General features: G+C 42.6%; 1 protein-coding gene across 1 annotated transcript in view; it reads right to left on the minus strand.

Annotated features, from left to right (window-relative positions):
- Positions 1 to 15,206, minus strand: part of LOC148323099 (transmembrane protease serine 3-like) — a 56,517-nt gene that overhangs the window by 17,465 nt on the left and 23,846 nt on the right. The window contains exon 4 of the mRNA XM_088314324.1: positions 7,095 to 7,247. Coding sequence (XP_088170450.1) covers positions 7,095 to 7,247 — 153 coding nt within the window. The remainder of the gene's footprint in view (positions 1 to 7,094; positions 7,248 to 15,206) is intronic.

Raw genomic sequence — 15,206 nt, forward strand, 5'->3', positions numbered from 1 at the left:
GGTCTGGCCCCCCGGCCGGCCGCCTGAATGGCCACAGCTGGACTCGCTGGTCTGGCCCCCCGGTCGGCCGCCTGAATGGCCACAGCTGGACTCGCTGGTCTGGCCCCCCGGTCGGCCGCCTGAATGGCCACAACTGGACTCGCTGGTCTGGCCCCCCGGTCGGCCGCCTGAATGGCCACAACTGGACTCGCTGGTCTGGCCTCCCGGACGCCCGCCTGACCAGTCCTTTGATTGCGGGTCGTGATCCCGCCTTCCGGCCCCCTTCCGCCCACCCTCGTTTTTGGACAATTTTTTTTTTTGTTTGTTTTGGGACGTCTGGGATCCGTCCCTTTAGGGGGGGGTACTGTCATGACCCGTGTCGGTCATGGCAGGGTTTTGTTATTGTTATTGTCACGTCCCATGCCATGCTTTTGTGTTATTTGTTTTGTCAGCTGAGTGGGGCGTTTCCCCTCAGCACTCGTTCCTCACCAGCCACGCACCTGTTCCCGTTACCGTCACACACCTGATCCCCATCTGCTCACTTAATCAATGAACTATTTAACCACCCCTTGCCGACAGCTCAGCGTCGGAACATTACTCCACACCAGGACTGTCACTGCTACCCCGCTTGGCTCCCTGTTGCTGCTCCATTGAGGCCTGTCACAGACGCTCCCCGATCTCATTCTTGCTCTCGTTCCCGTTCACGTTCATGTCCCTCAGTATTTGTCACTCTCTTTGTTCCTCGTTCTTGACCCAGTTTAGTCACGTTTTAGTTTGCCTTTGTTATTTTTTGCACCCTGCCACGTTGTTTGTCTTTGTTTGATTCAGTTAATAAATTCCCTTTAAGTTACCCTTTTCCCTGCTTCCTCGCATCTTGGGTCCTTCTCCACCTCGCCGACCGGCGACCTTGACATAAACAAGATTAACGTGCATTTGTTTGTCACGTGCGCTTGACTCAAAATTATTCGTCCTCGTCCTCCATTCCAAACTACAAAGAAATTAATCAGTATAATAGTTTGTTTTAGTTGTGATCTGTTCAAATACTGTTCCGCTGTCTTCCAAGTCCCACACTCCCCACAGGTGCAATAATCATGAAACTTAAAGGTTCACAGGTCACACCACCATCCCTAGTCTACAGAGGGCACCCTCCATACTGCGGTGCCCAGTAAGGCAACAGTGGTGTCAAATAATATATTCATTCTGGCCCCAACACACCTCATCTCTAAGTGAGAGCCTCGACACCATGCAAAGAAAACTAATTTCAGCTGCTTGTATGCGCAGATTCTTTTGGTCACGAACCACAGCTCGTGACCATAGGCGATGATTGGAACGTAGATCGACTGGTAAATTGAGCTTAGCCTTCCGGCTCAGCTCCCTCTTCATCACAATGGACGATACAGAGTCTGCATCACTGCTGACGCTGCACCAATCCGCCTGTCAATCTCATGCTCCATTCTCCCCTCATTCATGAACAAGACCCCAAGATTCTTAAACTCCTCCACTTGGGGCAGGATCTCATCCCTGACCTGTAGAGGGCATTCCCCCCTTCTCCGACTGAGGACCATGGTCTCAGATATGTAGGTGCTGATTCTCATCCCAATCACTTCATACTAAGCTGCAAAACGCTCCAATAAGAGTTGAAGATCACGGCTTGAAGAAGCCAACAATACCCCATCATCTGCAAGAATCAGAGATGCAAGACTGAGCCCACCAAACCGGACACCCTCAACACCTTGGCCTACGCTTAGAAATTCTGTCCATAAAAGTTATGAACAGAATCTATGTGCGTCCGATACCTCATATCCCCGGAGCAACCTCCACAAGACCCCCTGAACGCCTTCTCCAAGTCCACAATGCACATGTAGACTAGTTGAGCGAACTCCCGCACCCTCAAGGACCCTGCCGAGAGTATTGAGCTTGTCCACTGTTCCACGGCCAAGACAAAAACTACACTACACCTCCTGAATCTGAGATTCAATTTCTTGGCGGACCCTCCTCTCCAGCACCCCTGAATAGACCTTACCAGGGAGGCTGAGGAGTGTGATCCCCCTATAGTTGGAACACACCCTCCATTCCCCCTTCTTCAAAAAGGGAACACCACCCCGGTCTGCCAATCCAGCCCGGGATTTTGCCTCAGTGACCACCAAAGGCTGCCCCCACCCCTGTTTTCACTTGGGGACTGGTCTTTACTCAAGACAGACCAGTTGAAGACTTGGAAGCCAGTTTGATGTTTGATTTCTAATGTTCTATTTTGGAAATTGTTATTGAGATTTATTTTCTGTTTTGTTTTGTCTTATTTCCTTGACAACCAATGGTGCGTTCGGTATTCACAAGGTGACTGAAAAGTATTTTGACTGTAAAGATTGACAGTTCTGGTCTATGGGTTTGATTGTGGTTAGTTAAAATATTAAGGGTCTGGGGAGTCTGGTTAAAAGGAAGGAAATAATCAACTTCAACTTTTGAAATGCATATTTGCAATGCTACAAGAAACCCTTATGAATGAATCAGAACATTTAAAATTAAGGAGGGATTGGGTGGAAGTAAATATGGTGAGTCTCACGCAGGAGGGAGAAAAAATTGAGTTGCTATAGTAGTCAGCATGTATATTTTTTTTCAACTGTGAGAAGTTACTTAAAGACAGCAAAGGCATGTATATTATGGTTATAGGTACAGTTGGGCAGAACAGCTATGTTCACGTTCCTGAACATGTACGCACCAAATGAGGACTGTCCAATTTTCTTTAAAAATTTGGCAGCCAAACTGGCGGATGAAGGGGAAGGAATAATCGTGGTTGGGGGTGATTATACTTGTGTATTAAATTCAAAGGTTGACCAGGGAAACATCTGCTGGGAAAGGATGTTGAACTAGAAAATCTATTGCAGTTTTAGGAATGATGGATTCACTTGGCTTGTCTGATCTGTGGTGATACCAAGAAGAAAACAATTTGCGCCCCCCTCATCACCGATATTTTTACATTTCGTACTAATGTTCTTTATTAGATTGTCAATAAAATATCCCTTAACAAAGCTAAATTGAAACAAATATCATTTTGAGAAAGATTATTGTGAGGATCTCGAAACTCAGTACTGTTGTGTAAATTTTGATGAGATGATAAATATTTACTATTTGTTTTAGTTTAGTTTTTTTTTAACTTTATTAACATGAACAAACCAAACAGTTATTAGTACGTACATAATATAGTAAACCCAAAAAGAGCCAGGGGGATTTTAAACAAAAATTCTATATAAATAACATAACGCAACAGTTTTAATATCTTTACTATACTTTTTTTTTATGTTTATAATACGTTTGAGGTCAAACCTTTGTCGTGATGACGTCAGCCATTTCCATGTTCCAGCCTGAGAGCGTTTGCTTAATTGCTAACGTAGCCGTTGTCTTATTTTATGTTTAAATACGTAATGGTTGCAATACAACATTTCTGTTCATAGCTGCTGGCTCCCCCCCCAAACACGGTTCGAGTCAGACTTCTGTTAAAAGTCGAGTATACATCGAAGCAATTCATTTTAGCGATTAGCGCACTTAGCGCCTCCTTGCTCACCTCCTCGTTTAGCACGCTACTTGTTTGCGGAGTCGTTTATTTGCCATCACGTAGCTTGTTGCTGCTGCTATGCGCAGACTTACATATAGTTCAAATAAAAACCGTTCTGCTGCGGCGCAAGATAGCTTGGCGCAGAGCATTTAAGTAGCGGGAAAAGAAATCACTTCCGGGTCAACGAGTGACAGTGCGAAACTCTTTTTAATCAGTACTGCGTGAACTAGGTGCACAAACAGCTTTTGACGAGCTCAAACTCGCGTTGTCTGAGATCGCATTTTTCGGTCCCAAAACGATGCATTGTTCAGCCGTACTACGGCGGGGAAAAAGCATGTTCCCCAGGGTCCCACGCGCCCCCCTCAGCATCGCACCGCGCCCTCCCCAGAATCACTGGGTTAGACACATTGATATTAACAAGGTGAGTGTGGTGACGAGTGACATCCCTCCTCTGACATTGATCGATGAGACCACATTCCTCAGGAACTTCTATGACTCGGTGGTTTCATCAGTCATCTTCTATGGAGTGGTCTCCTGGGCAGGAGGCATCTCGGGCCGGGACAAAAAGAGACTGGACAAACTAGTGAGGAGGGCCAGCTCTGTCCTGGGCTGCTCCCTGGACTCTGTGGACTCAGTGGGGGGCAGGAGGATGACGGCAAAATTGTCATCAATGCTGGACAACCCAGCCCACCCACTCAATGACATTCTGAGAACACTCCACAGCTCCTTCAGTGATAGACTGTTACACCCTCGCTGTACCAAAGAGAGATTTCGCCGCTCCTTCCTGCCGACTGCTGTCAGACTTTTTAACAAGAACATTGGGTCAGGCCTACAAACGGGAGGGCATTAGTGCAATTGTGCAGTCCTAGGATGCAATATACACTACTACTGTGCTTTCAGCCAATGGTGTACTTAAATATTGACCAATGATGTTTTTTGTTTACCATTACAGTATTCTTATAACAGTACTTCTATCACTGCAGTATTTCTACCATTGCAGGACGTTCACTATTACAGTACTTTTATCATTGCAGTATTTTTCTATCGTTGCAGTACTTTTACTATTACAGTACTTTTACCATTGCAGTATATTTTATCATTGCAGTACTTTTTACCATTACAGTACTTTTATCATTGCAGTATTTTCTATCATGTTGTACTTTTCTATCATTTCAGTACTCTTACCATTAAAGTACTTTTATCATTGCAATATTTTTATCATTGCAGTATTTTTAATCATTCAGTAGTTTTTATCATTATAGCGTTTCCCCCTCTGTATGATGGACAGGCATTAGGGGTGTTTCCTTACACTTAGATACGTTTATACTGTGTATATTTGAATGCATTTTATGAATGTCTGCTGCTAATGTTATACATTAACGGCTACATTACGCCGCCGACTCTGTGTGATCTACCGTATTTTCGCACTGTGTGATCTACGTATATCTTTGCTACTGTAACACCTCAAATTTCCCCATTGTGAGACTAATAAAGGACATCTTTATCTTTATCTTTATTCCTTCCAGTCACGGTTTTAAATCAAAACCAAAACCATCACCAAGTATCCACTGAACAGCATACAAGCAAACTATGAAACAAAGAAATACACGTAAACCAAAACATGCATCTCTAATGCCATTCATATCCGAAAAAGAAATAAAAATAACACAAAACAAGTACTGCAAAGGCTTCTGGGAGTCTTTTCGCCTCACCCAATCCGATGGCTGGCTAGAGAGCTGTCGTGAGTGGTGTGTCATGATTTGTATTTATTTTTGGTTTAGTATTTGGTTTCATGTTTCATGTTCCTGTGTCTTGTCTCGTCTTGTCTATTGTGTCCACCTGTGTTCGCTTACCCAAGCCCTTGTGTTAACCAATCCGGTCCTTCCAACCCTCCGTGTCTTGTCCAGGTGCTCCTCGTTGTCTCGTCAATTTGTGTGTATTTAGTTCCCTGGTTGCTTTCAGTTCTTGTTGGTTCATTGTCATTTTCACTGTCATTGTCCCTGTCGCTTGTCCCTGTTGCCTGTCCCTGTTGCCTGTCCCTGTCGTTGGTTTCCTGTCGTTGTCCAGTTTTTCCAAGTCCCTCGTTTGCCTTTTGTTTTCTGTTTATTAAATCCCCTTTAAGTTACCCCTGCCTGGCTTCCCTGCGTTTGGGTCCTCACCTACCTCAACCGTGACATGGTGGGCTTTGGGTAGTTTGTTTTTTTGGGAGGTTTTGTTGTTGTTTTTTTCTTTTGCAGTGTCTGTTGTCTAAACATGTGATGTTTCTTGCTTGCAATAACATGAACGATAAGACAGACTACGACATTGTGTACAGCTGCCCTTTTGTCCAGCTTTCTCCCGCACATACATACATATATATATATATATATATATATGTATATATATATATATATACATATATATATACATACATACAAAATTTAATGCTGCACACATTTCTTTCTGGGAAAGGGAATTTCTGTTTGACAGAGGTCCGTACTTACTGTACCACGTGTCAAATTCAGGAAATGATTCGCTAGGTTTGTGTAGTTTTTAAATAAAAATAAGCACCCTAATTTACCTTCTTATTTCACATTTTTACTGGTCGCATAAGCACAAAAATAGACAATGTAACACAGGACAATTAATGTTAAAACACTCTTCAAACATATATATTTTTTGTATTCAGAGCATGATTTACCCCTCACCATTTTATTGCATGCACCAAGCATGTTATACATTTTTCTGTCCACATCATGGTGTAGTTGAGAAAATGAAGCATCTTGAAGCCCCAACATGTGTGAAGTATTTCCCTGCAGGGCTTGACTGCTTCATGGGGCTTTATTTTGCCACCACTAATCTGGACCCCCTTACACACCCACACCAAAGACAAGATTGCAGGCTGCCGGAAGGCACCAAGCCTTGGGATAAGCCATGGGACCAGACGAGGATCAATTGTGGGACCAGGCTTTGGACCCATGAAACGGAAAGAGAGAGGAAGAACGATTTCAACTGACATGATAGAAAAAAATCTGTGTAGTGTGAGGGACCCTATATATTGTGAGGTCGACAATTAGGTGGCGCTTCTTTCTTGACTGCATTCATCTTGGGTGCGGGTCCTCGCGAGGATAAGAAAAATAGCCTGGATATCTGACTTGTACTATTTCCTGAACACCAGAGAATCGAAGAGAATATTGGAACAAATTTTGATCAGCTGTTGAGGAGTCTTTATTTGAACAGTTTCCTTCTTGAATATAATAAAGAACACGCATTGAGTCATTTTTATTAATTAAGGGTATATATATATATATATATATATATATATATATATATATTGTATTGCACGGTTAGCATGTCCGCTTCACAGTGCTAAGGTGCCAGGCTCCGGCCTGCCTGTCAGGAGTTTGCATGTTGCAAAAAGAAGCCCCTGCGACCTGACCTCAGATAAATGCTAGAAAATTGATGCATGTCTTGTGATCCATAGTCGCACTTCTTTGTATGTCCTTGTGACTCATAATGCCTTATGATTCAGGCGGTGAGTTGTACACAGTCTTTAGCTCTGATTTGATCAGTTTAATGTACTGACCTCTAGCTGTTGCCGGATCCAGTGAAGTGACTGTGTGATCTTGGTGTACACGCCTGGCTTGTTCATCATCGCACAGCCAATCCCCCAGCTCGTCGTTCCAACCAGCTTCCATAGAGACGAGTCCTCACACGCAAGCGGACCCCCACTGTCCCCCTGCAGAAATACTTCCAGGTATTGTATTGTACAAGTATTATAATGAACCATTGTAGGAATCAAATGTTTGTTCAGTCATCTCTCATTCTTATAAACAGGATAAATATAACCAAGAATGAATGGATCTTTATTTGTTATAACTATTGTGCGCAGGTTTAGTGTGTTTTGTCATTCAATAAATACAAACTATTTTTAATATGCATTGCATAGACATTTTATTATTTTTTTATTTTTCTTCAGATGTTTCACATAGGCTGCAGTGCACTAGGAAAGTAAACGGTGCATTGCCCCCCCGTCTCCCAAATTTTGTGATGTTACTATCTTTTTCCAAATCGGATATATACACATATATACATATATACACAACAATAAAAAAAAAAAAGAAAAAAAAGTAAGTACAAAAATTAAAAAGAAAGTCACATTACGTATGCATAAGTATTGTAACAGCCTTGGCCTGTTCCTATTTCTGATGATGACTCTGAAATATTTGTTCAGCTTTATTGTAGTCCACCTGCGGTAAATTAAGTTGACAGGGCATACTTAGTAAAGGCTCACGCCTATCCCACCTAAGGGTCGCTGCACATTATGCGATTCTTCCAGACTTACGACTTTGGACTGGACCATCACAAAAATATCAGATGTCCACTCAACCCAGCACACTAGGCAAAGTAAAATACTGTATGGACACCCTGCTTTGTGCTTGATCCTGTCTCAGATTCTAAGGATCACAATTACTTATTAAACCAGAAAAGACACAGGGAGCTTCAGAAAGAGGAAGCGGGTGAGAATAAAGAAGCAAGTGTAGCTATATTGAAATGCAGGACTCCCATTCTCTTAAATGCACTCGGTGCAGTATGTACCGCTCATGTAGATTTTTACCACAAGCTTCATTCAGGAATGGATGGTGACTGGTTGGATCATCTTCACAGGAGGCCTTATTACCGTATTTTCGCAGCCATAAGGCGCACTTTAAAGTCCTGAAACTGTCCAAAAAAGCCAGGGCGCCTTTTGAGGTGGAGCGCTCATTATGTGGACCAAGTGCACCGCTGGGCTGACTGCGAACACTTACTGCCTGCACACTGCTTACATAGAGAGAAGGTGGGCGTGGCTAACGACAGCAGGCGGACGTGAGAGGGGAGATGGGCGTGAATGACAACGCAAAGGCACGCCCCCAGTGCAATGCAGCCCCCAATGCCCCTATATGGGCAAACGTGTCTGCTAGCTCTGTTGTGAGGGCTTTTGCAAAAGCCGGCATCATGAGGAGCCGCACGCAGCAGCGACACGGAGAATCTGACAATGACGAGAGGGAAGCTGGCGTGTTTGTGGGAGGACTTGCCCAGCTGTTTATTTCTGATACAGAAGACGATTTTGATGGATTTGTGGATGATGACTGATTAATAATAATGTGAGTACATTGTTAAATAGTTCAATAAAATACAACCAAACTCAGTTTTGCTCCTGTTGCCTTTTTTTTTTAAAAGCCACGCTAGCCATGCTATCTTTTGTTTTTAGTGTGCATGCATGTAAATTAAGGTATTGTATGGTAGGCTGGGAGGTGGAATTTTGCTGGGCCTACACTCTTATGCTATTCAGTTGATTTGGGGTGATAGTTTTAGTTTTGATGTAACACCGTGACCGCACATCGTTTGTTGATTTGTGACTTGCTCACACCGGCATTGTGTCGGCATCCCATCTGAGGGGCTGCGCGGCAACGAGACGGCGAGGCAGACTGATAATGACTCTCGTGTTTGGTGGAGAACGTGTCCAGCTGTTTATCTTGGATACAGAAGACAAGGACTTGGTGCATTTTTGGATGAGGACAACTTCAGCACGTTGTTAAAAGCTAAAATAAAGTACCACCGAACTCCCGCTGCCATTTTAAAAACACGTTAGCGCGACTGAGCAGCCAGCACGACTGCTCGGTTCTGTTTGCGCCCATTGATACGGTGCGTTCTATCTATGTATCAAATACAGAAATAGCACCCTCAACTGGTACTGCGCCCTTTGATACGGCGTGTCTTTTGGCCGTAAAAATACGGCAATTTTAAATAAAATATACTAAGAAATGTTGGCACTATCAAAATCCTCCGGAGTCTCCATCCAGAACGGTCTGAACTGCTGTTTGGAACAAACAACAGTGAGAACCGGTCCCCCACCCCGCCTGAAGGCAGAGTGTGTACCCCCTTGCCCACTGTGGTGAACCTAATGGGTGCAGTAGTTGTGAGAGTAGCTTTTTAAACATATTCAAACATAATTAGTAATTATAGGAATACATTTATAATGTAACCCTCCCATCATCGGCAGTAAAAGATGGCTCCTTTCTGGCTTTGTTTGCAGTGCTACCGCGAACTTCCTTGCACGTCCCAGGGCTTTGCTTGTGGATGCCTCCTATTGAGGAGATCTCAGTATTGTTGTCAGGCCACCCTCCACTCGAAAAGTTGTTGTCAAGATAGCGTCACAATGATTGTTTATATTATGCATTACGGTAACACTGCCGATGCACTCCAAGGCTCAATTTAAAAATATAAGCCTAACACGTAGATACAGAAAATGGGAATCAATGTAACTTTGAATTCATACATAAAAGTAAATAGCTTTTCATGCAACCAATCAAATCTGTGAGGAAGTACACTATCCCAGGATTGCACTAAGGAAGGTTAATTTAGACCTGAAGTTGCTTTTGAAAATACAGTACATTTTATTTGAATTCTGCATGACTACAATCTACAATCAATTTAGAATTTTAGTTTAGGATTCTAAATCCTCTGAAATCTGCACCTGAATTCAAATAATGTTTTATAATTCATTGAATATCACAAAACCCAGTCCACGTTTGAGGGACACCAGACCATTCTAGAGTAGCACCCAGAAAGTATCATGAATATTGGTGTTGTAGTTCAAAATAAACATTTGCATGGAGGACGACTGGTGAGCACGATGGCCTCACAGTTCAGGGTTCAATTCCGGCTCTGGCCTTCCTGTGTGGAGTTTGCATGTTCTCACCGTGCGTGCGTGGGTTTTCCTCCGGGTACTCCGGTTTCCTCCCACATACCAAAAATATGCATGGCAGGTTGATTGGACACTCTATATTGCCCCGAGGTATGAGTGTGAGCACGGATGGTCGTTTGTCTTTTTGTGCCCTGTGATTGGCTGGTGCCAGTTCAGGGTGTATCCCACCCACTGCCCGAAGACAGCTGGGATAGGCTCGTTTGTCTATTTGTGCCCTGTGATTGGCTGGTGCCAGTTTAGGGTGTATCCCACCCACTGCCCGAAGACAGCTGGGATAGGCTCCAGCACCCCCCATGACTCTTGTGAGGAGAAGCGATACAGATAATGGATGGATGGATGAAATTGACATATTTTACTTAAATTCTACTAAAAAAGGATAACAGATCTAACAACAGCACTGATTTGCCAGGTTTGTGGCCTTGAAGGACATGAGGTCTTTGAATTTGTTTCTTGTTTTTGATACCATTTTACCGCAGATGCTGTCTGGAGGTTATTGTCCTGCAGTTGGCACCAGTAAGGACCTTAATTTGGTTTGAAGAGCGCACTGTGTCATGACGGACAACCAATTGTGTACTTCGGCCCAGTTCTGGTGTAATATTTTTGGGTGTACCATTTGACCATTGTGTTCCATAATGCTCAGGATCTTTCAAAAAATTAGAATGACAGTCCAACCTCAGCAGCAACTTTCTTATGAAGCTCGACGATCTGACCACGTTCAAAAAGACAAAGCTCTTGGGTTTAGACATCAGGGCGCATGATGGTGTGAATGCCTTAAAAAGAAATAAAACTTTTGGCAGATTTTGGCATTTATAGCTTTTGGTCTTAAACTTTTGATCAGGTGGTAAACATCAACAACCAATTTCTGGATTTTTACTGATTTTGCAAGGCCCACAGAATATTGTGTTCTAATGCTATAGAAACATGGCACATACCAAAAGATAGATTTGACTCTCGTTTTTCATCAGAAAAAAAAGTATATTTGTATCTTTTTCCGTTTTCACACTGACAGCATTAGAAAATAGCTAAATTTGGTCAAAATTCCCATTCCAGACAAAAGAAATTGAGAAAAACTGCTTTTTTGTGAAAACAAGCACAAGCACAACCTTGACTTTTACACCGCTACTTTTTCTTTTGTGACAGCTCAAACATCTAAATAATACTTTTCCTTCTATGACAAACAGTTTTTTTGATGACAAAATAACAGTTAACAATTTATTAGCACAGAAAAAAAATATTGAAATGCTGAAAAACTATGTACAAAGGTGCGTGCCTGACAGGGTGTGCATGTGTTTGCGTGCGCGTGTGTGTGTGTGTGTGGGGGGACTCTGGGGTGTGTGTGTGTGTGTGTGTACACCCCCACCTGCCTCCCCATAGAAATTACACTTTTTTTTAACCCATTTCCGCTGGAGCAACCCCCCCCCCATTCCAGCATTTTTCTGGATTTTGACTGATTTTGCAAGGCCCACAGAATATTGTGTTCTTATACTACACGTACCAAAAGAAAGATTAGACTCTCGTCTTTCATCACAAAAAAAATATATGTTTCTATGTTCTTCCTTTTTTTTTTGCTGACAGCGTGAGAAAATAGCAAAATTTGGTCGAAATTCCCATTTCTGACAAAAAAAACCTGAGAAAAAAGCATTTTGTGAAAACAAACATTTCAAGCACAACCTTGACTTTTACAGTGGTACTTTTTCTTTTGTGACAGCCCAAACATCGAAATAATACTTTCCTTCTATAAAATAACAAAAACAGCATGACAAAAAGTTTTTGATAACAAAATAACAGTTTATTTCCACATAAAAATTATTGAACTGTTGAAATGAACTATGTACTAAAGTGCGTGCGTGACAGGGTATTCTGTCCTCACTGTGTGTCTGAACACAAACTGACAGATAGCGAACAATCTTCAAGAGAAATGCAGAGGCTGGAGTAAAGTTGAATTGTTTTACTGTTGTTTTCAATCTCTTGAATATAATCCTTTGTAGAACTGAAATGATACAAAAACATAGTACAACTATAGCACGTTATACAAAATAACATAAGCATACACAAATGATAATATATAGAGCTGTGCATAACTTGTAGACAATGTAAAATTTAGTCTATGGCTTACAATAAAGTAAATAACACTCAGAATGCAAGCAATAAACTAACATCAAATTCGCAAGTGTTACATGAAAAAGAAAGGAAAATGCACAAGTGATGCTTTTTTCAGGCACAAACAGCGAGAGGAAATTATGATAACACAGACCGTTGAATGGCTGTAAACACGTAAAGCTAATGCGGCAGTTAGCAGACTATGCATGCACTTTGAATTGGAGGTGTCACGTGACTAAATGTGCCAATAAGAAGGAAAGTTAAAAATAGCAGCGAAAAAAGTTAATTACGCCAAAGTGCCTGTAGAGGGAGACAAAGCAACATAAATACAGGTCAGCTATAACAAATTTACCACAAATTTCCCCATTGTGGGACTAATAAAGGACATCTATATCTTTAAGTCATGGCACAGGGTGTGCATGTGTTTGTGTGTACATATGTGCATGTGTGTGTGTGTAAACACCCGCCTAACCCCCAATACAAACTTTGACACTTTTTTTGGGTGTAGTATACACTAAAACAATTGCCTTGGTGCAAAGGAACACAATACATCTCACACCATATCTAGGTTTCGCTACGCTTGCAGACCTGGCATTTTCTCTGTGGCATGGCTTTTTTTGCCGTGTGTGTCAAATATTTTACTTTATGTGTAAAGAGTGGTACAGACCGCTGGGTTTTGCCTTAAAATAATTGTCTGCAAAGTGGTCTGTGTCATCCATGATGTGCTGGAGCAGCTCAGTGGTAATAAACAGCGTAAGGAAGTCCGCTGTTCACTGGTCCAGTGGTCGCAGTGAAAGTGATGTCTTTTGGCTGGCATCCCCATGACTTCAAGAACGCCCTGTAAATTACAGAAATATAATTGCAAATATGAGATCATTTATTGCTGTAGTATGAATGCTTTTATTCAACCTTTCTTTGCATCAACAATGTGAGGAGCTCTTTGGCTGCTGAATTCAGAATAAGTAATTTATAGAAATATGTACAATAACCACGCATTTACTTTTACTGTTGCTTTTATTTCCACATCTCTCTCTCTCTTTATTTCCCCATCTCTCCTCTCTGTCCCCCTACACACACACACACACACACCCACGCACGCACACCCCCACGCACACACACACATACAGAAATACATACACGCATGCTGCTTAGTTACACATATTTCTTCAACTTACTGAAGAAAATAAAATGAGAAGCTGCGGTTTTAGTAGAGTTCTGACTGACCCAAATTTTTTTGTATGCATACAACCCAGAGTGACGACACGCAAGTCCGCCTTTTGTGCAAATGCATCGCGCCGCGACATTTTGTCCACATGTAGAAGACGCATGATCCATACATGTATTATTAGTATTATTGGCAACTTCATAGTATATTAGGGCATACTGATGTGCATAAATGGAATGATGAGCCTAACGGGTGACAAAGCTTTGAATGGGAACTAGAAAGCTATTATCACTGACCTCCTCGTTCTGGTGGCTCCGGTGACGATTCTCTGCTGCTTTAACTCACATCAGATATTCTTCTTGTATTCTTCAACTTCGCTGTGGGAAAACTCCAGCAAAGCGACGGGTGCGCCGTGTGAGGCAGGCGGAGTCTCTTTTGATCGCTGCTTGCTTTTACGAGGACCAAGCGTCATACTCTCAGCAAAAGCAACCCCATCCCCTTTGTCATTCTTATTGGAAGCTTTTATTTATTTTTTGACCCCAAAAGCATTCCTCAAGGGTAAATTGTTTTTATTATCCATTGCTACTGCGACGTCTAATACTCTCCGGTTTGTACACTCTTCTCTTGGGCTCTCCAAACACTACTCACCCCCACCCAACTACAATCTTCTGCTGCAGCGTGATCCTGGCGGATCTCTTACACCACTGCCACCTCCTGGTCGATTTTTACATGATTTACAATGCAGACAAGGCTGATTCAGTCAGAAGTTGTGACGGACTTTCTGCACTCTATGACGTAAAAAAGACAAAGACGTATTTGTTCGTCTTGGGTAGGCGGGGTCCATGCTCTTCAAAGACGTACAAGTACGTCTTGAGGAATGAAAGAGTTTACAGATATTTCGATGGTGACGTAAGACTTGATGAAGTTGAAGAATGAATCAATAGGGTGGAGGAGAGGGCCTAGAATGCGGAAGTAGTGATCGTTGAAATAAAGGATAAAGGGTAGAGGGCCGCTCCGAACGCGAGGATATGAGGATTCACGTAGTACCGGAGCGTGCCAAGACGGATTCACAGACTATGGTCATGTTTGTGGAGAAGTTAATTTGTGAGGGCCTTGGCTTGAGTGAGAGTGAACTCAACTTGAACATTGAAAGAGCGCACAGGTCAGTGGGGCCACACCCACCGGACGAAGTGCAGCCCTGTTCCAGTATAGTCAAGTTCCTGAGGTTCATGACCAAGGAGACATTACTCTGTGAACTTGGCGCAGGATGGGATTTGCATGGAAAGAGAACCACATCAATCTTGACCACTAATATCCAACATTGTTCATTGATCCTAAAAAAAAGGCTCTGGAAGATGACCACATCCCGGCACCCGTAAAGTGAGAAACGAGACAGGCTACAAGGAAAAACTCAGAGCTTTCAGGAGACGAACACTGGCATCCACTGACAATTGATAGACATCCACCTAGGGTTGGGCGGTAAACCGAAAATTTACTGTTACCGAAATTTAATACAATGACCGACATCATTTTGCCCATGTCGGAAATTTGGTGTTTAAAAAAAAAAAAAAAAAAGGTTTTTCTGTCTGCAGCTATGTTCATGCCCCTTTAAGACGGCTACAGCGCGTGTAGTCACGTGACTCCAACCGGCTGAACTAGAAAGTAAACAGAAGACGCGTTCGTAG

The sequence above is a fragment of the Idiotropiscis lumnitzeri genome, chromosome 14 (assembly GCF_059441095.1).
Source record: "Idiotropiscis lumnitzeri isolate Australia: NSW breed Sydney's pygmy pipehorse chromosome 14, RoL_Ilum_1.0, whole genome shotgun sequence".
In the NCBI taxonomy this organism is placed as follows: Eukaryota; Metazoa; Chordata; class Actinopteri; order Syngnathiformes; family Syngnathidae; genus Idiotropiscis; species Idiotropiscis lumnitzeri.